The sequence below is a fragment of the Pseudopodoces humilis genome, chromosome 2 (assembly GCF_049639895.1).
Source record: "Pseudopodoces humilis isolate 2021_Gansu_Grassland_sample_001 chromosome 2, ASM4963989v1, whole genome shotgun sequence".
Classification (NCBI taxonomy): domain Eukaryota; kingdom Metazoa; phylum Chordata; class Aves; order Passeriformes; family Paridae; genus Pseudopodoces; species Pseudopodoces humilis.
Window position 1 is genome coordinate 63,850,012 of NC_142201.1, and position 23,712 is coordinate 63,873,723.

The 23,712-nt window shown below is 41.3% G+C and overlaps 1 protein-coding gene across 1 annotated transcript in view; it reads left to right on the forward strand.

The window, feature by feature from the left end:
* Positions 1-8,806, forward strand: part of LHFPL6 (LHFPL tetraspan subfamily member 6) — a 138,012-nt gene extending 129,206 nt beyond the window's left edge. The window contains exon 4 of the mRNA XM_005516328.3: positions 7,726-8,806. Coding sequence (XP_005516385.1) covers positions 7,726-7,844 — 119 coding nt within the window. The 3' untranslated portion in view covers positions 7,845-8,806. The remainder of the gene's footprint in view (positions 1-7,725) is intronic.
* Positions 8,807-23,712: the final 14,906 nt, after the last annotated feature.

Genomic DNA, 23,712 nt, shown 5'->3' on the forward strand with positions numbered 1-23,712 from the left:
AATTAGCAGGCAATATCCCAAAAGTAACCGTCATTATTGTCTCATACAGAACACGTTCAATTTTGCTGAGCTAGAGGCACTAATACCATTTTGTTTTCATTTCTAAATGTAACACACAAGAAAAACAGGTGAGAAATGAGTGTTTTAGCAGGAAAATCATTGAAGTGAGTGACTGCATTAAGGTGAGAGTATGCACTAAAGTGAAGACTGCACTAGACATTTGCAAAAGCTTCCACATTTTGCCTATTTAACATGTGTGAAGTAATCTTCTGAACTTGCATGCCTGTTTTAAAGGGACAACATCAGTGTACCTGTGTAAACACATCTGTATTGGTTTTAATTCCTAAAATCAGTGTGAAGCTTCATTTTAGACCATTGATTTCCCTGGATGTGCCTGTGGAAACTGCTCAGTTTTACATGCTGATTTCTGTTGTGATTGGTGCAGAGGCAGCCAAGTTCCACAACAGGTCCCAGAGAGGTCAGGACATGCTCAATTTAACTCACAAAATTGAGCCTCAGTTGGCATCTGGTGAAACAGCACTATGAGACCAATACCTAAGAGCCCAAAGGGCAAAAATGTTTATCTAGAGTAAGATTCACTTATTGAAACATAGATGATTCATGTCATCACAAGCTACCAGCTGCCACTTCCCAACCACCACATGTATGAAGTGATATTAGGTACTTATTAACCAGAAAGAATGAAGACAAAATTTTAGATAGACTCCAATTTTTAATGGAACTTTTTTTAACTACCTGGAAAGTATTTTTTCTTTCTTTAATGAAATACGATAGTTCTATCTCTACCTTCATGGTCAGAGACATCCTTGACCTGGGGGCCCAGCTGCAGCACCAACCAAAGCAGCTACTCCAAACACACACCTTTGCTTGCCATCTCTGGCAGCCCATCTGTCTGTGGACTGCTGTGAAAGGGCTCACCTGGCCAAAGTTGCTGTCTAGAGAGTGACTTAAAAGCCTGGCTCCCATCCTGAACTAAACAAGCAGCTGGATTGGCCTCAAAAACTCTCAGAAACTTCTCTCTTGATGAATATTTGTTTCAAAAAATCATTATTATTTAAGTTCCCCTTTGCCACTTTTAGAGGGCTTGAAATATCTTAAAGAAAACTGTTGACTTGATAATTACTTTTGCTGTGGAAATGTTAGAGTAAATGATCTTTAAAGCACTTTCCAGGAAAACAGTGCAGTTACTTAAACAGCATAAAAACCCCACAGAAAGCAGTGTGGATGTAAAAAAGGCTTTGTCAACTATTTGATTTGTCTTAGGTGGCATCATTTCAGCATCTGGCTGAGTGTTGACATAGAGTGCCAAAGAATCAAGAAAAGGATTTAGAAGAGAGGACAATTTGTTAGAATCCTATTAAAGGCAAAATATACAAAGGTGTTTTTCTATGAGCAATTTATCTGAAAAAGGCATTTTTCTTGCTTGCAGATCCTCTGCATACAGCATGGAGATTTTATACATTCATTTTTTGACTGTGGCTGAGAACAACCTTTACAAGAATACTTGAGCTGCAGCTGCTGAGTTCTTAGATCAATGACTGAGTAAACTAAGTGCTAGTAGAGGAAGTATTCCATCAAGAAGCATTTCCTCTTTAGTGCTACCCAAACAGCTTCCTTCTTAAATCTTTGTAAGCCTTTGGTGACTGTATCAAGGCCCACATATATTCTGCCTAACATAAGGAGAGGCTTACAAGAGTGTGTAGTGACAGGACAAGGGGGAATTGCTACTGAAAGAGTAGGTTTAGATATTAGGAAGAGATTCTTTACTGTAAGGGTGGTGAGCCACAGGAACAGGTTGCCCAGGGAAGTTGTGGGTGCCCCATCCCTGGCACTGTTCAAGGTCAGGTTGGATGATCTGAGCAAGTTCTAGTGGAAAGTGTCCCTGCCCAAGGCAGGGGGAGTGGAACTAGATGATCTTTATGGAACCTTCCAACCCTGCCCATTCTATCATTTTATGATAAGGCACATACCTTTGTTGCCAGAATTAGACATGGTCATGCAAGAACCTTCTGCTGTCAGTAGACATAAGCAGCAGTATCCAGAAAGGGACTCAGACCACCTGGAGCAAATATTTGGTGCTCTTTATTACTAATAAAGAGCAGCTGAACTGCTTGTTTGGAATCCTTTCCTTGTAAAAATAGGAGCTACCAGAGCAGGGTTCACCTGTTGTACTTAACATGTTTACCTTAAGAGGAAATAAAACACACTTTTGTAAGTGACTTTTCTTCTTCATGGTCTCTGAAGGGAGTCTGGGGCTCTAGTCCAGTCTGAATCTCGGCATTGTGGATGTTGGAAGAGAGGAAAAATTGATTTCACTTTTGCAGTAGGTTAGCTTTCTGCTGACTTCTCGCAGGAGGCCAAGAGAGCTCCTCATTAGCAGCACATAAGCTAATTGCTCTTGGGAATTTTAGCGTTGTAATTGACACTGGGTATTGGTTTCTCCTTCATTTCTCCATGATAAATGCACAGCTACAGCAAATTTGAGGTTTGAGTAAACAAAATTATGTGATCCTCCAAAGAAAGGAGGATTTAATCATATATATGAGTGAGTATATGCATACAGCAGGACTAAAGTATTTCAGGTTGGCTTTTTTTTTCCCACTTTTTTACCCTTCAGAACTTTATGAAATTTTATGCATTTAGTTACAGATCAACTATAAGTAATCAAAATAGCTTGAAAAAAATATGAATTTAAAAATTTTTAAAATTGTGTATTTTTTTAGAAGATAAATCCATTGAAAAAGTAATATCTGTGCAACAGAAAAGGTAACCAGCTCCACGGAATTCATTATTTTGTAGCAGGCTGTTTCCTGAGCTGTAGTTTTTACCTTATATAGTGTTCTTTCTTTGTTTCACATAACTACTTTAGTTCTTTCTGGACGTATTCCAAGTTCCAACTTCTTTTCCTGCTTTTGCAGCTGATTTCATATGACAGTTTTTCATTGTTGCTGTGTCAAGAAAAAGATCTTCAGCTATTTAATTTATCTTGGCTTTGTTTCAAAATAATTTTACCTTCTTACTAATTAGCTGATTATCTTTTACATTCATTTATGTCTTTCTTATTTCCAAATCCCAGTATATCCCTTAGCATCACACTCTTTATAATTTTTTTTTCTGACTACTTTTCCAGCACCTTGAATGATTATATGAATTCACATTCTCTAGAGTACTGTACTCTCATGTGAACCTGTTAATTAGAATTCCTGCACAGCTTCTTGGAAGTAGGAACTGTAGGTTTTATTTTTGAAGGTATATAATTTATTCTCTACAGTCTGGCTAATTCTGAAACCTTTTCTCCTTCAACTTGGAAAATAGGCTGTACTTAAGATTAATTGATTAGAGTTTGCCAAATACTCCAGACTGCAAGTCCAGGATAGTCTTAAAATTAACAGCAAAAAAGGTACAAATATTTAAGATACTAAGTCTTGCAATTAACAGGTTTGCATCCAAGACACTTTCATATTCAGGATATATTTTCATAAGTGGCAATTATTGGTTATTTTAGATGAAACCATATGTTATTTCCAAGACCTCGATAACTATATGTGATAATTATTTATAAGACATCATGAATAGAAATCCTGGTAAAATTATGTTTTGGCAACTGGATCCTGGCACAGCTCCATGGTAGATCAAGTATCTGTGTATTGTCTGTTGCCAAATTTTACTTGCTCCCAAATTTGTCTTGTTCTTTATTTGCCTATATATTTAAGAGGAGGAGGGGAGCAAGGGGATGCATATCCTGGCCTTGAGGATCACATTAGAAATCAGGAAAAGGCATGGAAGTGCTTTTTAGTAAGCCCATTAATCACTGCAAAATTACCTTTCCACATTTACTGATTTCTTTTGGTTTAGTAAATATTGTTTTATGTTCCACAGGACTCTTTTCTGTAAATCTTCTTTTGATAGTGTCCTTCTCACCATAATTTTTGTCCTCAGTCCTCAGGGACAATGATTTTTCTCAATCCTTTTAAAAAAGGTTGCAATGTTTCCAGTCTTCCATTCCTTTATTTGCTTGGAAAATGGCCTTCCGTGCCTATAGCTTCAAGCTCCATGATTCCATTATTTCAGTGTTTATCCTGATACTCTTGCAGCCAGTCCCAGTAAAACAAAGGTGAAAACAAAGTTCTTAATGGCTTGTTACAAGCTTATCTGAGCCAACTTGGACAGTCCTACTTTACTGAACAACCAGGAGCTCAAATTATTTATGCTCTCTTAAACAAAAAAACAAAAAAAAACAAAAAAAAAAGCGAAAACAAAAATCCCATCAAAACAAACAAACAAACAAACACACACAACCAAAAAAACCCCACGAAAAACACAAGCCCACAAACCCTCCCCCAAAAAACCCTAGAATTAACTAGGTGCTTAAGTGCTGAAGTCACAGCCTCTCCCTTTGTATTCACCTGTCAGGTGAAGACTAGTTTGTTAAAAGCAATAGCAGTTCTTTGCAGGGAAGCAAACTGCTGTAATGCATGTCATCTCTATCACCTAGAAGAGCACTTCAGCTGCTGGGAATTTATTTTGGCTCAAACTCGGATCTAGCCCATCTTTCTTTCTTGCATCTCCACACCCTCAGTGGAAGGGGATTCTTTTACCTGTGTATATATGTGTATTCCAATGCATCTTTCAGAGAAACAACAAAGCTTTTGTGCCTTTTTGTGTGTGTGTGAAAATTGACATGGTTTCAACAACCGCTTTAATTCTATCAAGTATTTAGGTAGTGTTGCTTTTCATTTTAGAACTTTGTCATTAAAAAAAAAAAAAAGGAAACTGCAATACTGGATTTCTAATCTTTTATATGACAGGCTCTATGAATGCAAACTTCTCAACTTGATGGTTGAATTTAAGCCCCAAAATATTTGCAAATCTCTTCAACATTTGCTTACTACTGAAACATGACTAGTCCTCTGCTGGTGTGAGTGCAGTAATAGCTTCTCAACTCTGCCTTTTATAAAGCTTCCTGATCCTTTTAAAATCAGTGTTTTATATCAATGTGAAGCAGAAGTCATTTTACAATTTAAACTGCAACTAAATTACCAAATTAGTGATAACAATCTTTCTTTAGTATGCAGTAGACTAAAATAGGCCATACATGTTGTAAAATGAGAACACCAAAGCAGAAACAATGACTCCAAAATGTTTTCCTCCTTGTGTAAATAGGGTTTTAAAAGGCCTGACATTGTTTCATTTTGACACCTGGCTATGCAATGTAGGCATTCATTGCAATTGGTACCTTTGAGATGGATTATCTCTGTTCTTGTGTCTATCCTTAACTATACTTGCAATGAAAAGTATAGCTAAGTCCTGTTCCCTCAGACACCTGCCTTGATACAGGCTCTTCTTCAGCACAACAGCTTGAAATTCTGTTCTGCTCAGCATCATCCAAGTACAGATCAAGCTATTCTTTCCAAGGCCTCCCATTGCTCTTGACATGGGCTAGAAATAATGGCCAGGTTTATTGCTGTGTTATTATTGCTCTAAGGTCAAGCTCCCAGCTCTTTCATCCGTTCGCCTGCTCTCCCATTCTTTCATTTGTTCATCTTGACCCAACTCACACTTGTGAGCTACATTGCATTTGTTAGATCAAGAGGCTGCCTGCCTGCCGTGCCTCAGAGCATTACGTAGAGCAGTGGTCCTTTGGGTAAATGGAGCATGGTATGGAGAAATAAATGTTCTCTTCAGCCAAGAGTGAATGTGTGCATTGTATCTGTTGAACACATCTCTGACACTGATTTAACAGCTCTTTCTTCTTAATATGTATCACGCATACTCTCTCCCACTGCCAAGGTACAAAAGTTGAAATCACACCATGCAAAAGGTCAAATTTACTTCATTCTCTCCTGCTTAGGTTACAGCTTTGGGCAGTGCCACCAGGTGAATCTTTAAACTCCTTTTAAAGTAGTATTTTGACATTTTCTCTACCTGGAAACATCATGATGAGAAAAATTTACTTTGTCAAGTTGCAACTACAATTCTCTAGTAGTTTTTTGAATATTTCACAATTTAAAAAGACCTGTCAGAGGGAATCCATCTCATCACAAGAAATAACCTACCCTGGTATAAGTGTGATCATTTTCAAAGCAATCCAGTGAGTTGAAACATCTGGTGTAGGCTTAAGTCTATTTTTGAAGTTCTCAACAGAAGCTAAGGACAGGGTGCGTACACAGGCAAAGCAATAGGTGGCCCAGAGACAGGTCTCTCCATGGACAGCTGGGTGATTGGGCAAGTGTCAGTATCAGGGACATTGCCAGGCACTTGACAGCTCTCCAGGGTTTCTGATGGCCTTCTCTTCAGGAAGTCAGACTCTGTGTGGACTCCTGTAAGGAAGGCAAGAATGGTGTTACCTACAGAGCACAACTAGATGACAAAACCAAGTAAATCTCTTTGTCTGCTCCAGCACATTAAGGAGAGTGGGTAGTGAGCTCAAGCCAAGGCTGCAAGTCCTCAAGTTCTCTTGGTTACATCAGTATCTTTGTTTCACTGGACATTTTTTAATTAAAATTTTGTGAGGGCTAGGAAGAAAAAAAAATGAAGCAAGTGTTATGCTTCCTGCTGTGGTGTCAGCCTGAGATCTTCAAAGTGACCAGGAGCGTTAAATGTTGCCTCCCACTAATGTTTCCTTTCAAAGTCTGCCAGACAATATCCTGCAGACAGGATATATGGCAATGCTGTCTGCCTTGAGGCATGTGAAGGCCTTGGACATGTTAAGATGAACAGACATTTTGTGTTTCTTGTGCCTAAGGCAGGATTAGCTAAGCTGATAATTGCCTGAACCTCAAGCCTGGCCCTGGGGGATGCCATTGGGACAGAATACCAACATGACACCTATTTCTAGATGGAAACTCTGTTGTTACCTTCTGTTCTCTGAAGGGAACGATGGTTTCTGCTGCTTTTGGGAAGGTTGGGAAAGAAGTGTTGCATTGCCGCTTGTGCCTTACTGAATGCACTTACTGCCCAAAGCAGGGTGATACCACCCGAGGTGTCAACAACACAGGAAGAACCTCAGTGGTAACAAGTCTCAAGCTCTCAAAATAGACAAAGATGATGTAGCCCAAGTGAAAATTACTTTTGAGATGGGTTAAAATCCTGAGAAGCAGCAACAGCCATCTCCTTGCTTTTGGAGATCTCTAAAGAGGCTTCTTCCCTGCTGCAGCTGCTGTTTTCCTGATATCCTCCCCTATGGCAGGCACAATACCTGAAAGGGAAGTAATCACTTTATGGTCCACTATGGGATTCCCCAGCACCGTTTATTGGCGATGAGTTTGACTATATAAAGACACTGAGTCCTTTAAATGGATTCAAAGCCATATTGTGATACTCATTAGACAGAAGATGGGTGAATTTTTCAGTAATGAGTTGTGACCCTGGTTGGGGATAGGGAAACTTGCCTATTTTTTTATTTCTGGGCTCTATGCTTCCATTCCCACAGTGTCTGCCATGCAGGTGGGTCCCCTGACGCCACACGTCTTTGCGGATGGTCAGGGTTGATGCCTGTGTGAGGGGGATGTGAGCAGGTCCCCCGTGCCCTTGGTTATACTCCACCGCTGCAGAGGCAGAGCCTGAATTATGCCCCGTGTTCCCTGTTTGAGGTGGCCATACAAGCAGGCCAAAATCTCAGGAAAGTGGACAGAAGGGGAGGGTGGTGGCGCCGGTGCTTTCTGCCATCTAGTGCTGACCCGTGTCCCTCTGTTTGCCTTGCAGGGACCTGCCACATCGGCTGGGCCTACTACTGCACGGGCGGGGGCGCGGCGGCCGCCATGCTGGTGTGCACCTGGCTGGCCTGCTTCTCGGGCAAGAAACAGAAGCAATACCCCTACTGAGCCGGCCCCGGGCATCGGCCCTGCCAGGCCCGCCCAGCTCTGCTGGACAACAACAATGGACAAGGAACTTTCAAGTGCTTTCTCTCAGGAGTGGGACGGCGGGCGGCCCCAGGGTGGCAGGGAGGTGAAAGGCGGTGCAAAGCCACCCGGCTGGGCTACGCAGGGACAGGCTCTCTCACCCGAGCCTGCTCAGGGTCTGCTCCACAAAAATATAAGGAAAACTCTGCTTTGGCAAATGGTGAAATCCTGCATGCACCAATTACTGGACAGGCTGGTGAGGGGTGGCAGCGCCCACGTGCCGGGGTAGCGCCTGGCAGCCCCTCAGTGCGGCGCTCCTGAAAGCACACACGCACGCACAGATGTTGACCATGGCACAAAATAAGTAGAGAGGAAACTTTTTTTGGTGCGATTCTTCTTTCTTTTCCTTTTAAATTTCTCTTATTTTTGGTTTTTTGTTTTTTTTTTTTTGGTGGGGGGGTTTTTTTTACTTCTCTCTGGTGGTTTAAGACTCGTTGTTGCAACACTTTTTAATGTATACATTAAACTTAATAAAAGGACCAATAAGCCACTTTATCAGTATTTTGTATAATCTCTACACATTTTTCTTCCCCAAACATTTATCCACTGCTTATTCAGCCCTATATAAGTTTTATTAAGACTCTGTGTTTTCAGCATTATTACAAAATGCAACATAATTACTTGGCATATGTACCCTTACTATAGTACTTTTTATGAAATGCAGCAAATGGACGTTTTCTCGTCCATTGGAAATTCCACTCACGGTACTGTAGAGCTCTGTTGGTTACGTATGACTAACAGCAAACTTCTTCCAGACATAGATTTCTGTTGCTGTTGTGTTTAGCTCATTGATGTTGTATTGTGCTGTACCATGTTTATTATTTCAATATTCATTTTTGTAAAATATATATATAATTTGTGCTATTTTATGTTTGTATTTGAAAATTCTCTGTAAATAAATTTTTCCTTGATCAATACTTGCAATGCATGGTTGTCCTAGTAGATGAAACAATTCCATCCCAAGTCCCCACTGGAAAAATTCTAAGAAATACTCATAACTTTTATAACCATGCTGTATCCTTTTACCCCATAAAACACAGACATGGTTAGGGTTCAGTTACACTGCCTGAGGATAGACATCTCCTGCCACTGGAGACATTCTGGCATATTCCACATTTTTGCCTGCTGCTGTCAGGTATCCTGAAGGATTTCAGCAAGACCTTCCCTATTTTGTCCTGTCTGCTAAGGACTCAGAATTTCACACAAAACTGTATATCCCAGTTTAGCCAACTGAAATAAGCCTTTACTTCTTAATACCAGTAACTCAAATACCTACCAGGCAGCATTCTCTGCACAGGAAGCTGGCACTGTACATAAAAACTTTAAAAATCAATCTTTTATTTTTTAAAGCAATGTGAACTTAATTCATGGGAACTTGTAAAGGGTTTTCAATCATAACTAATCTATTTAATCATAACTAAACTAATGTTATTCCCCTTCAAATTTGTTTTTCTGATCCTGTTTTCCCAGGATTATATTCCTGTTGTGTATATTTATATTACCTTCTATGTTTCAGTTGCAATTCTGGTGGTTAATAGCACTTAGAGCTGAATAATCTGGCATCATGCCAGTACTTTGTACATTGCACTGGGCAGATTTTTGGAGGAAGGTGTAAATAGCAATGTCAACTTACAGTGATCAATCCTGACATCACTCAGTGGAATTTTATTGAGTTTCATTATAGGCTGAGCACTATTTGCTTTATGGTGCTGTGCAGCAAAATCAAAATTGTACTTTACCACTCCCAGATTAGCCCATAATAGCCCCAACTCATCTGACTGCACTTCTGCTGAGGAGTGCACCAGCCATACGGGGGATGTGGGTCCCTGCACACTCTTCCAGTAGCACCAGCAGAAGCAGGAACTCTTCCCTCCAGATTCCAGGTTTTAAGGCTCTTCCTTTCTTGTGAGCACTCAGGACTGTACCCAAACCTGCTGCAGGAAGTCAGCAGCACCCCATATATCCTCACAGTAAGTATGAAATGTGCCTGTTATGGTTGTGGATTGCTGCTTTATTAAAACTGAAGGAGGTGTAAACACAGCTTTGACTGGGTCCCCTGAGTGCAGTCAGATCTTTGGCAGGTGTATCTCAATTGAAAAATGCTGCCTTTGTACAATGCATTACTGTGGAAACATGTCTTTCCTTCCACTGAAACTGTGGTTAGCTATAAAAAGTTTCTGTGACCTGGCTATAAATATGTGTGCTACTATTCCATATTTGACTCTTGCAAGGTTATATCCTGGACCGTGCATCATGAAGAGCATTTTGACTTTTTTTAGATCTTCCTGTGCTTGGCTTCAGGCTTGATTTATCATGACAAACTGGAATTAGGCAATTACTTCATGAAGAAAATAAGGGTTTTGTTGCGATGAAATACCATTATAGCATGACTGAATTTGTATATAATCTTCTTTTTAAAATTTGGGCTTGAATAAAACGTCAATTTTTAATAATCAAGCCAATAACATATGCTGCACCTGCTTTGAAGCTGTTTATCATATAGCCTTCAGCTGCTGTGATATGAATAAACCAATCACAGCTTAATTAGGTTTGTCCATATTTGTGCATTTTGGTTCTGATACCCATTTTGGACTAGAATATAAATACCATTTATTATCATGGTTATCAAGCCTCACAGCTACAAACTCTAATAACTTCCAACTGGCAAAAGATTGTTTTCGATTTCACAGTCTGAAGTGTCAATGAAATATTTACAATATTTACCATGTTTAATTTTCCATTTATTTATTCTTGAAGATGAGGAGTTTGGCCTTGCATTTGTCTAAACAAAAGAGGTAAGCTTGCACACAGTCCTGGGTCACTGAATTCTTTCCCTGCCATTGCTGGCAATCGTATACCATAATCCCATTCATAAATTTATGAAGCTGTATTTTAGAACCAATTAAGCAGTTTCCCCCCAACAAATACATTTGGAAATTTATTGCAAAATCTCATTCTTTGGGTGATTATACTGTGTTGCAGCCCACCCAGTGTTCTGGAGCTCACTGTTAACATACATGTCAGAGGTCTTAGTCAACTTCCAAAAAACATGCTAGGAGCTGCAAGTTTCATCTGCCACTCCCACCTAGTACAGGAGATATATATATGTAAAAAGAGGTCCTCTAATCTCAGGCTACACTTCATTATCAGAAGCTGTTTTAGGACCACAGGATAATTCAGTTGGGAAACAGCCTGAGAAGATGTGGTCCAACTTCCTACCCAAGGCAGGATCAGTCATAAGGCAACAGGTTGCTTACGAGTTTATCTCACCCAATTTTGAAAACCTCCTAGGATGGAGATGCACATCATCTCTGAGCAGCCTGTGCCACTGCCTGGCTTTCCCAAGAGGGAATTACTTTTCTTTATAATTGATCTATTTTTTCAATTAATGATGACTGTCTCTGATCCTCCCACCAAGAAAAACTGAGAAGAATTGATCTCCATTTCCTGCCACCTCCCTATGGGTGTTGGGTGGCTTCTCTTGGGTTACTGTGTGCCACCACAGCCATCTTTTCACCAGGCTCAGTAAGTCCTGGCCTACATCACTGCAGGGCCCTCTTCCTTCATGTGTGCATGAAGATTTGGAATTTGTCCTGGTTGAATTTCCTAAGTTTCCTATTGTGTTATTCCTCCAGACTGTCTCAGTCCCTATGGCTGGCAGCCTTAAACCTCAGTGTATCACCCAGTCCCCCAGATTGGTGTCATCTGAAAACTTGGTGGGACCACACCCCTCCACTGGTAAAGCCATTGGACAGGACAGGTTCCAGAATAGACGTGGGTATCCCATTCACTGCAGGCATCCTGTTCCAACCAGGAAACACGGAGCCTACCAAGCCTTATCATCTAATCAGGCTTTAACCTCCTCCTCCAGACCATATTAGCACAAACTTGGTGCAAAAAAAACTGGGAGCCTGTGTAAAAAGCCTTGCTAACAAACATCCACTGCTCTTCCCTCAGAGACAAAGCCAGTCATTACACCATGGTGAGTCAGAACATATAATTAATATATATAATATAAAATTATAATATATAATTTGACTGGAAAGGTACTTCATATATAAGCTCAAGTGGGGCAAGTGGAGGTGGAAGAACTTGATGCATCTTTATTTACATAAGTGTAGTCTTTGGGAATGATTGTGGGAGAACACATTCCCCCACCCAAATCCCAGAGAGCTGGGGATTTTCCTTATGCAGTTTAATATGTGCTGCCAAGACTCCAGTCCTGAGCATTAGCACAGTATTTCCTGAGAGGGAAAATGCAAATGGTGTCATTCAAGCATTAAGTCAGTCATATCTGCATAAATATGAGGCATGTGAAGGCCTGTCTGGAGTTTGAGAGAGCATTAAGCTATTTCTATCAAAAAGTCATTGCTTTTCAAGACTTACATATTAAACAAATTTTCACTATGTGCCATGGAGTTTGCTCTCTCCCCAAAACACAAATATATGTCTATGACAAAAATCCCCAGCCCTTAAAAATGTTTTGAAATTATAGCTCCTGAGGTGGTTTAACCCCTCTATTTCCTTTTTCTTGAGGGAAAATCCAGAATCAGTTGCAACTGCAATTTATCTGTCATTCATTGAAATAGTCTGTGAAAAATATCAAACTGAATGACAAGACAGATAATCTGTACATCAACATAAGCATTAATTTTTCTCTACATACTTAACCTTTCAGAGAGACAATGGTGAAATTAGATACATCTTTTTTTAGAAGTGACATTTAAGTGTAATCCTTTAAGAAGACAGGATTTTAAATAAATGCTTTTGAGCATTAAATGTTTTTATTATTATTCTTTAAATAATGATGGATCAGAGGAAAAAAAAGAAAATTTTGAAGCAGTTTCAAGCTCACTTGTCTTAGTGACAGAAGGATGGTTATTAGGCTAAAATAGAAATAGATGGCCTTTTTTCATGTTCCTCATCAAGAAACAGAATGTTCATTGAAATTCATATGGATATTTTAGCTGAGTAAAGACAGGCTCTGCGTCCTTCTGTGGACAATCTTGAGACCTTTTAGTCTGCTAGAAGTATCTGCTGTGAATGTCAGTATGTTGAGTATATATTCTATGTAATGCCAAACATATTAAATTAGGTAAATGAAATTATAGGAATTCTGAAAGGAACATATGGTAGAGCTTCATTATATATATTTGCGTCACTAAGACCCAGCTCATTGCTGCCTGATTTCCTGGCTAAGAGCAAATGAGCTATAAGTAATTCTGCTCTAGGCATCTTCCATCGCACAGGGACATCTCATGACCCTCAAAGCTCCTCAGCAGGCACTGTAGCCATATTGGCCATCACCAGATGCACAATCATCTCTAAATGTGCACCAAGGCTGCTCATCTCCCCAGTGATAATAAAACAGTTTGGCTTGGAGTGGTAATGGTGAGGCAATGGTACAGAAAAGCCCCATCTCACCTGAATCCTAGACCAAATGCAGGTCTATGTTAACAGGCAGAAAGCTGCTTGGGAATGCAGGAAAATTTTGCTGTCACCATGGAATTCTCCTGTCTGCAGCAATCCTTGGCAGCCCAAGGAGTGAGTCTGTGAGTGTGTGGACACTCGGGCAACTTTAGAGACATTTTTGTCACAGGACAGACGTGGAGGCCAGTGCCTGGGTTCCCAAGAGAACACAAAAAGTGCTCCCATCTAGCTTGTCAGAGGCAGTCCCACCTGGGGCAGAGGGCAATGCCTGTGCACAGCCCCTGCAGCAGCCCTTGTGTGAGACCTCTGCATCAGCCCTAGGTCCAGGACAGATGCCAAGGTGTTTCATGAGCTTCATGTGCATTTGCCAACTGCCTGGAGCCCTGCTCTGCATGTATGAATATCTTCATCCTCTTTTCATTCTCCAGGAGATATAGATAGCTTTGGTTATCCTCATACCAGACAGCAAAATCAATATTTAAGTATATTTAATAAAGAAATAAAGTACATTTGTTTGGCTTGTAGACAGTGTCATGCTGTGAAGCACTTCTGCTCCAGCTCATCACCAAAGAACTGAGTATTTCATCAAGTAATGGGCAGCCAATTTCTACACAGAAGTGGGTGATTTTCTACAAATTACTCTGCCTCTAAGCCCAATAATTTTATCTCGTTCCCTAAACCTCTGCCAGATGTGGCCACTTTTCAAAACCTTCAGCTTTTGAAAGCATGGTGGCTTCTAAAGGGAAAGCAAACTCTTCATGTGGATATTTTGTACCCTGTTAAAGATTACATTCACTCCAATATGCTTGGACCAAACTTCATGGTCTTGGTCCAAAAATTATAGCAGCCTATGGCAAATAGTCCACTAACTTAACTTAGGCATGGATTCAATGGGAAAAATGCAGTAGCTATTCTTTATCTGTCTTTATATTGTTTTGTTAAAGCGTCCATCTTTTTCACTATGGAAAACATACAGACATACACAGACACGTATTCTATAAGCAAAAAATCCCTATATCTTCTTCATTTTACACTTATCTAAATGTTTCTTGTGATCTGAGAATTAAGTAAAATAAGATTCTACAAAAGCAAAATCTATGTGACATGTAATATTGGCAATTAGTATTTATTTAGGAGTTATGTCTTCAAAGATCAAAAGCTCTTAATAAAATAATGTATTTATTTCTCAGATAAACAAATTTCTGGATTTGGATAATAAAGCACCTTTTTTTGCAAAGGAAGCTAGCTGTGCATCCTTATCTTTCCTGTTCCAGAACAAGAAAAAGCAAAATGGATTAACAAACATAATGAACTTTTCAAAAGATACAAAGTAAAATCTGCTGTTGATGTCAGGCTGCAGTTCTTTGCTGGTATTACCAAGCTGAGTGAGTACAAAGGGACTCTTTCTACAGCCAAATGGAAATGGTAGCGAATAGAACATGGTCTTGTACTGGGGAGTTTACTGACAACCCCACTACAGGGTGGTAGTAGAGGCTCCATGCCTGTGACTCCCAGTAGCTCAGGAATTTTCCATATAAACCATTTAGATTATTCTTTTTCATATTACATAATTTTCCATATTTCCATATTATAAAATTTCCATATTTTCCATATCATATCAGTGAGCTTTCTATTTGACCAGCACCTATAAAAAAATATTTCTCAATTTATCAGTAGGGCCCAAGTCCTACCCCAAAGTAACCACTTTACAGCAAGAGTAAAGGACTTTCTTTCACTCAGTGGCGGTATCTTTTGGTAGGGAAATGGAGGAAAGAAATCTCAATTAAAACACAAGCTATAATTAGGATAGTACATTTGAAATGATGAAGTGCTTCTTGCCTGGAGCTCTGTTTCTATATTAAGTATTGCAATGTGAAATATTTGTTTTCAAGTAGCTGTCAACATAGCATTTGTTTTCTACACTGCTGGGATTAATACCTAATTATGGGGTACACAGAAATTAAAAAGACATTAGAGTGCCTTACTACACCTACCTCTGTCTCTGGCTAAAATCAGAGCTTGCAGAAACTCCTTCACCCTGCTCTTGCATGTTGGCTTCATCAGGTCCATGTGCCTGACAGCCACCTCAGGAAGTGCCTCTACTCAAAGGCAGGCTTGTGAGCAGGCTATCTGCTGCTGTTCTCCACATCACACTCTCCAGACCTCTGCTACAGCTTGCTGCTGCAGAGCATGGCTGCCACTTTTGGAAGGTTTCAAGCTGTTTCTCGCTAACTGATCAGAGTACCTTGTTTTGGGATAATCCGTTACCAAAAGTTTAAGTGTTTCATTTCCAGAGTATTTCTTACACCCCACTCTCTAGAAGAACATTGAACAACACTGACCTAACAGTTTCTATCACTAATACCTATTCTATTTTTTTATTTTTTTTTATGTCCTGGGGCAACAGTACCAGGAGAAGTCATGCTGCAGGCAACAGACCCATTGTGGTAAGAGGGAAGGAGTTAACTTTTCAGAAGTAGCACGTAGAAAGTAAAGGCACCCATGCCCAGATGCGCAGTGACATTTCAAAGAGGAGTAACATTAAATGTTTAGCTCTGCAATGAAATATTAATCAATCTGCATTTGCTGTCAATATGTAGCAGTGGTATTCACCTCTCTCAGAAGAGTTACTCTGGTTTTGTCATGTACTGCTGAGCAGTTCCTCAGCTCCTCCGTCTGTAGTTTGTTATTCCTGCTCATACTGTCAATATCAAGGAATGTGAATTATAGGGCAGCTTTCTGGGCCAGCCTGACTCTCAAGATATTTTAGCTAATGGAGTAAGATCACTGAAGCATACCTTTCTAGGAGCTGATTTTGTGTGACCTGTGACTTGCAGTGTAGCTAAGCTTAACTTGCAGCTATGAAACCAGCAATCAGAAACCTAACAGATGACTAGATAGAAGCTGTTGAAAAATGATAGCTGTCAGCAAGTAATATAAGCTGAAAACTTGTTTTTAAGAAATGCTGATATGAAAATTTAGGCATTTGAATGAAAATAACTGTTATAGAAATTCGAAACATGTACATCAGCAGTGTGTTGATCCTCAGTTTTTCAGTAACTTCTGTTCCAGGTAATAGATGTAGTTTTGTTTCCAGCTTATCCTATATTAGGAAGATTGAGGTCTGATTAAATGTTCATTAAGCCTTGCACTTCTCCATTCTTTTTTCCTCTCTGTTTTTTACTCCTACAAGATATTGATCTTCCTGGTGGAAGCCACTGTATTCTCCAGTATTCTGTCACTTCATACCTGGACATTTCAAAACTTATTTTTTTTTTTTTAAAAAAGGCAAATGCTTTTCACAAAAGATTCAGCAGCTTATTTCATATGCATCTTCCTTTGGGAGCCACAGTAAAACTCCTGTGAATGCAGCACTCAGTGCTGGGTACTTCACTGGCTTACATAATTAGGAAACATTGCTGCCTGAACCTCATTCAGACAGATGATTTCAACAGTCAAGAAGTAAATGTACTTAGAAGTAAAGCCTGCTGTTCCTCTTTCATTGACTCTCAGACAGCAGGACCATTCAGAGCTGCCTCAGCACAATTGTGAAATGTTCTGAGCTGCTTGGAGCCATTTCAATCAATCTGAACATTTATTTCCTTTCATGGCAATGCAGAGGGAAGGTGCTGACAGAACCTAAACACATTGCTCCAGCTTTGCAGCAATTCACAACCCAGTTTCTGGGGCAGGTGCTTTTAAGCTGTCCAGTGTTTTAAGCAGCACAGGTATTGCTCCCTCATGCTGATACTTTAACCAGCTATGACTGGTTAACAGCTATGACCAGATAACTGTGGATGGGGAGAGAGCTCAGAAGCAGTGGTAAACTGGAGATCTTATTTTCTCCTCTTCCTCCTCGGCTCAAGGAGAGGCCAGGATACCTAACACCTGATGACTGTAGACCACCAAATGTATAATATGAGCAAATAAGAAAAGTGATTGATAACTTTCCTGCACACTTTGGACAGTATTTCTGACAACAGCTGAACTGGAAAGGTGACAACCTTGGACTCTTCCCCCCAACTGCCCTGGCTACCAGCTGAGCCTCAGGACACTGCAAAAAGATGCCATCCTCTCAATAAGGAGGATACATTTTCCATATGAACACTATTTTTTTTTCCCTGCCTACTTACCTCTAGGAAAAAAAAAACAGCACTCCTATGTTGCTCAGGCTTAATTGTATAAAAAATCCCCTCCCTCCAAAAATCAAGGAAGGCTGACAAATGTCCTGAAGACTTTTTTAATGCCTAAGAGGTGTGCATCTTGGCAACTGTTTACTGTCTCTTGAATAAGGGAATCTGTGATAAGCCATTTGTTTTGTAGGGGAACAGTGTCACCTCAAATTGCTGAAGGATATAGTAGCAACTTTCCCAAATTGTCAGCTATGTCAGTTCCCTTTTATCTCTTGGCTTCTTAGTACACTCCTGTGTCAAAAATTAGTACAAGCTAAATAGAGAATGGCCACAACCCTGCAATGCTTCAAGGATGTAGCTGTTGACTTTACCAATATAAAAAACTAGAATCCAGCAGAAACCTATGCTATTTTGCACAGAATATGAGAGCTGGCTTTTGAATGATAGGCCCCATTGAATTATTATTATTCCCAAGGCCTGAGGATGTTTCTTTTCTGGGAACTGACAGAACTTGAGGTTTCTTAAGGAGGCTTTGGATTACAGGCACAGCATGGGCTCTGCCTTGTGAGCCATGTCTAATGAAAAAAGTCAAGGAATTCTCAACTGTTGTCTGATCTCAGTTTAGGACTAAACCTCCAAAAATCTCCATAACATTGGGAGATTCCACAGATTTTTTATGATTTGTGGATCAACTGCCTGTGGAGAAGGGCATCTAAAAATAGCTGAATGATGAAAGGACATGCAGGGGATCTTTAGCAATGGAGGAGCAACCTAGGGGAGGCAAGAAGCAAATTGGACTGTCTTCTGAAGTGTTACTGCTGCTGACAAAGTACCCACTTATTCTTAGCATCCTACAGTTCAGCACAAAAGGGCTGAACTTATAGGGAAGCAACAGATTTCTCACATCAGTATATCTTATCTATGCTAAATTAAAACCATTAAATGGACAATATTGAAACTTCTCCGAGCAGTGGCTCATGGTTTTGGGTATGTTCATGCCGAGAATTGGGATGAACTAGCTTTGGTACTCCAAGAGGACAAGAGTGTGAAAAACAGAAAATGAGCACAGACTGATAGAAGCCCCAGGGTGTCAGGATCTACACACACCTTACTAGCATAGTCAGGGAAATGTGTACAAGTGTGAGACCTTGTATGGCTGGAGCTGGAGATGCAGGCTGATCTGGGGATGGTTTTGGTCCCAGGGTAGCCAGGTGTGCCTACCAGATGCTGTCTCCCACTGGGTGAGCATGATGTCACGCTCTTCACTGCAGCACGTGTCACCAGAGCCACCCAGCTCCTGCCCTGTTCCCTTCCAGAGCATGGGACTCTGCTGGGTCTGGTTCACCATGGCTTTCCTTTTGTCTCACCCAGCCCAGGCAGTCCATGCTGAAAGCAACTGTGCCAGAGCTCTAGAAAATCCCTAGGCCTTCACACAGAGAATAGAGGACATGCAGCAAGGCAACCTACTTCACTGAGCAGCTCTTAGCATTCCTACACCATGGGACCCTGCAGAAGGACCCTACAAGGGAAGCAGAGGGGCCCACTGAATAAATGTCATTAATAAATCTCAAGCATCTTTCCTGGTGCTCGTGTCAACAAATGCAGAATTTTTACACTGGTAGGTCTCAACAAACTTCAAGAAGATGCCTAGTGGATCTCCCTATTTGAGAGGCAGGGAAAAGGAGGCAAACACTCACAGAATATTGCCAAGAGCTGCCTGTGCAAGCCAAAGGCAGAACCAGACCTTATGAGCCAGACTCTATCAAACAACTGCCTTTCCTATGAAACATCACTGCTTTCTGGGGGGGCTTCACCTGTGTGTTCCAGGTGTTATGAATGTGCTTTGACCAACAGCTTCCAACGTTTTCCTTCTATTACAATGTTCCTCAGAGGACAGGGAGATTTCCTTCCAGGTAACATCTGCCTTGACACCACTTCTCCGCCTGGATGTCATTGCTATGACAGCTGCTCCTGGTTTGGCAAATCCTCATCCTGCCAGTCCTCTGCAAACACAACTCTTGCATATCTTGTATTTTCCAGGAAATCAAAATATGCTCCTGTTTTTAGTCTCTCAACCTTCTCATGTCTGTGTCTCCTTTTGTTTGGAATCAGTGATGTTAAAGCAGACTTGTGCTATCAACATTTTAACAGCAGGTTTCAGAAAAAATATCCCCACCTCAGCCAATGACAGAGTTAGAGTGCTGCATTGCTTAGGTTGCTGAGAAGAGAGGCTGGGGAATGTTCTTTTATGGTTTGCCTTTGAAACAAAAGCTCTTACACATAAAAATCAGGGAGCCAACATTACTTAGCAAATAAATGCAGCTTAAGTGCTCTTAACTGGAAGTGGTTACCATAAACCTTCCTTCTAATCGGCTGGGCATTTTTCTGATGCTATGTACTGGAGTTCTGGGTGGACTGGCAGAATGACTGTGTGTGCAAGAGTGGTCACTCAAAGGTGTTGAGAAAAGTAATTTTAGCAAATGTTACAGCCCACAGGAATATATGTTCTTTCACTGTCCTCCATTGCCATTGTGAAGCACACAAACACCCATAAGATGTGGGCATTATCTTTGTTTAAATTCTTGTCAGCTCTGGTCTGCACATCTCCATGCTGTTAAATGAATTAAACTCGGGTTCCCCTTGCCCCCTGCCTTATCTCCATTGATTTGCATGTTAATAACTCTCCTTCCTTCAGTCAGTTTGCTCTAGCCTCTTCCTGATTTGCTCTCCATGGTAACTTTGATTGAGTTCCTTGCCCTCAGCTCACAGTATGGGGAGGAAACTGAAGCAAGGTGATGCAGGGGAGTAGGTGACACTGGTGATTGTTTGCTTTCACCACCATTGCCATTTCACTGGTAAAGCCATGATGAGCAAGCTGACTATCTTGGATGCTTTGGATACCTAGCAAGGACAGATACTGTTCTACCCATCTTCCCTTCCCAGAACCCTGGTTTTCAATACACACTCGGGTATCTTCTGCGTGCATTTATGTTTTGCTCATCACTGAGCCCTCATGGCTCCCCCAGTTCTGTAACTCTACCCTCCCCATTCTCAACAAAGATTTTAGCTTTTTAGCTTGGACCTCAGCCCATCCTGACTGAGGAAGCCAGCTGAGAGAATGATCAAGTGTAGTAATAGCCATTCACTCACATCCATGCTTTCCAGAAGCTGTAAGAAAAAACTGGCCCCTCTAAACCAACAGCTTTGTCCTGCAAGCAACCAGTCAGCTGTGCAAAGATCATTCTGCCTATCTGCTGGCAACTTGTGTGGGTAGTCTGAGTCTGAGCAGAACTCCTCATGGGAAGAAGCTTTCCAGTGCCAAAGAGGAGAAGGCTGGCTGTGCGCCACAGCCCCCAGCAAGTTCTGTGAAGAGCGTGCAGCTACCAGCCCACTGAATCTGGTCCCTTGTGTCTTTGCACTTTGCTTCCTTGGCTCGGGGCACGCTTTCAGAGCGTGTGTTTGGGGCAGGAGGGAAGCTGCTGCCATTGTTGTACAGTTTCAGTTGAGTTTTCTCAACTTCCTGGTTGACTGCCAAGGACTATGAGGCTTAATTTCCCACCTTTGAGTTTCTCTTCCCCTCAGGATCTTCCCATCTGCTGCATTTCATGTTGCCCAGGTAAAGCTATGTTTGCCAGCCTTCCCCTTCCAAAAATACTGCAGAATTTGTTTTGGTTCCTCCAGATTGTGCTGGCTTTGACTCCATGTACTGTGACTACTGACTCATGGTCCTGCTGGTCACCTCTATATGATTCCAAAGTTTTCATTATCTTCTGCTCTTTGCAGCTCTGTGCAGATACATTTGCCTCATAAAACTTAGCAATCTGTTAATGTGGCCACTGTAGAGACCAGCATTTATATCTGTGCAGGATTTTTTCAGTAAAATAAGTCTAAAATTTAAAAAATATCATCAGTTGTTCCCATGTTTTTTCTCCTCATAGACTACAGAGAAAAATATTCCACTGAGATTTCATAAACAAGCTAACTGAACTGCTTGTGTTTTTTTTTTTTATTTTTATTTTGCATACATTTCCCAGGCTCTCAGATTAAAAAATATCTGAGATATTACATCAGAATATAACATATTCTGATATGTTATTTGCTGAGTGCTTTTAAGTGAGCCTAGAATTGTGCACAGTGGTACTGAGAACCTGAGCACAAGACAGTGTGGAATTAGCTTTATCCTGAGTCCTCCTTGCAGAATGTAAAAGAAAGCCAAGTCTCATTTACAGCATTGTCTTCATGTCTTCCTGGGAGTCCTTGCACATGTAAAAGGCCAAGTTCACTGATAGGACCTCAGTGGATCAGCTGCATCTGACCAGCTTAAAGCAGAGATCCTTTGACAAGCCTCATGTTGTAGCTACAACTCAGTGATATCCCAGTTTAGGGCAAGCACAACTCTCACTTCAAAGCTTGTTCACTCTGCTGGTGGGCAGCAGAAACCAAACCTGTGAGCCCAGTGGCTCACATTGTGTGGTTTAACCAAGTGCCACCAGCTGCTTGCTCACTCAACTGTCCCTGCCCTGGTGGGATGGGGATGAGAACTGGAAAAAGGTAAAACTCATGGCTTGAGATAAGAATAGTTTAGTAATTGAAATAAAGTATAATAATAATGACATTGATGTTGGTGATGATGGTGATGATGAAAAGAAGAGAAAGAGAAAGGAAGAAATCCCAAAAGACAAGTAATGTACAATAAAATTGCCTATTTTACTTACCAATGCCCAGTCAGGCCCTGAGCAGCAATCAGCCCTTTCCAGCCAGCTTCCCCAGTTTGTATATTAGGCACGACATTCTAAGGTATGGAACATTCCTTTGGCCAGTTTGGGTCACCTCTCCTGGCCATGCTCCCTCCCAGCCCATGGCAGAGCATGGGACACTGAGGTGTCCTTGGCTTAGGGTGAGCACTGCTCAGCAACAGCAAAACATCAGCATCTATCAACATTATACTCATGCTAAACCCAAAACTCAGCATTGTAGCAGCTACTAAGGAGAAAATTAACTCTTTTCCTGCCAGGACCAGTACGGACAGGTGGGATGACAACTTGCTCTACTTGCACAGTACACATGAGAAACCTTGCATACCCCTTATCTGTTTCTTCCCTGAGGATCAGAGGCCTTCAAATAAAAAAAAAAACCCCACAGATTAAAACCCTTTCCCTTGGAAGACTGCCAGACCCCATTCTGTCCTCCTATTACTCTTTTACCTTCAAGCTGGCCTTATTGCATACATTCATTATTCGTTCCCTCTGTCCCAGTTGTGGATGCAGCTGGTGAGGCTTAGCAGCCATCTGGGCCACACCTGGCCCACTGCTTCCACTGACTGCTCCATGTTCCCTGCCCCATGTCCACATCCCAGTGCTGGCTCTGTACAGGGTGGGATGGTTGCCACATGCTGTCGTCCTCCTGTCCCTTGCTGGGTGCTCCTGGGGTACCCACCCATTGATTGTACCAAAGCACAGATTGAACACGGCAGGTGTCAGAGCTTTTGGTAATTGCACCCCAAGGCTATGAAATTCTCTGACAGCAGATCATGCTGCCAAACACAGGCTGCAGCAATTCTCCCTGCTGAAGCATGTCAGGCAGCACAGTTGGTGTTCATGCCCTTTCAATCTGACAGCACCGTGTCAGCCCAGGAGGGGCAAAGCTGTTTTATGAAGATGTCTGCTGCCTTTTCAGCTGCCAGCAAACACAAGGATTTGGATTCTTTGCCCTTCCCTTCATTCACTGTCAACTCTTTCTTGGATCATGTTTTTGCTCAGAATTTACTGCAGTTCAGGTGTCACTGGCAACTATATCCCATCTCTGGTCCACCCAGGTTCCAAGCAGAGCAAAACTTTATTGCTCAACATTATAGACTTATTTGTCCCATGTGAACATGAGAATAAAGGAAGAGTAAGAGACAGGTCCACAGAGTTCTGGCTCCAGGTGACTAGCTCTCAAGTGAAGAGAAGTCTTTCTGATCAATCAGTCCCTAGCTGATATGTTTAATTAACCCCACTTCATCATTGTTGACCCTTTCTTTGCCTCTGGGTCTTGTAAGGATCATAGCCAACATACCTTCGTGAAGAGTGAACACTATGCTTGTGGTGTTACCCAGATTGCCAGAAATGGATTCATGGCCATTTTTATGAGTATTTCCTGTGTCACATTTAATGTGAACACTCCCAGGTCAACAGAGTTTCATCATCAGACTGGACATCATGGTGTTCCCTGTCAGAAACTGCCTG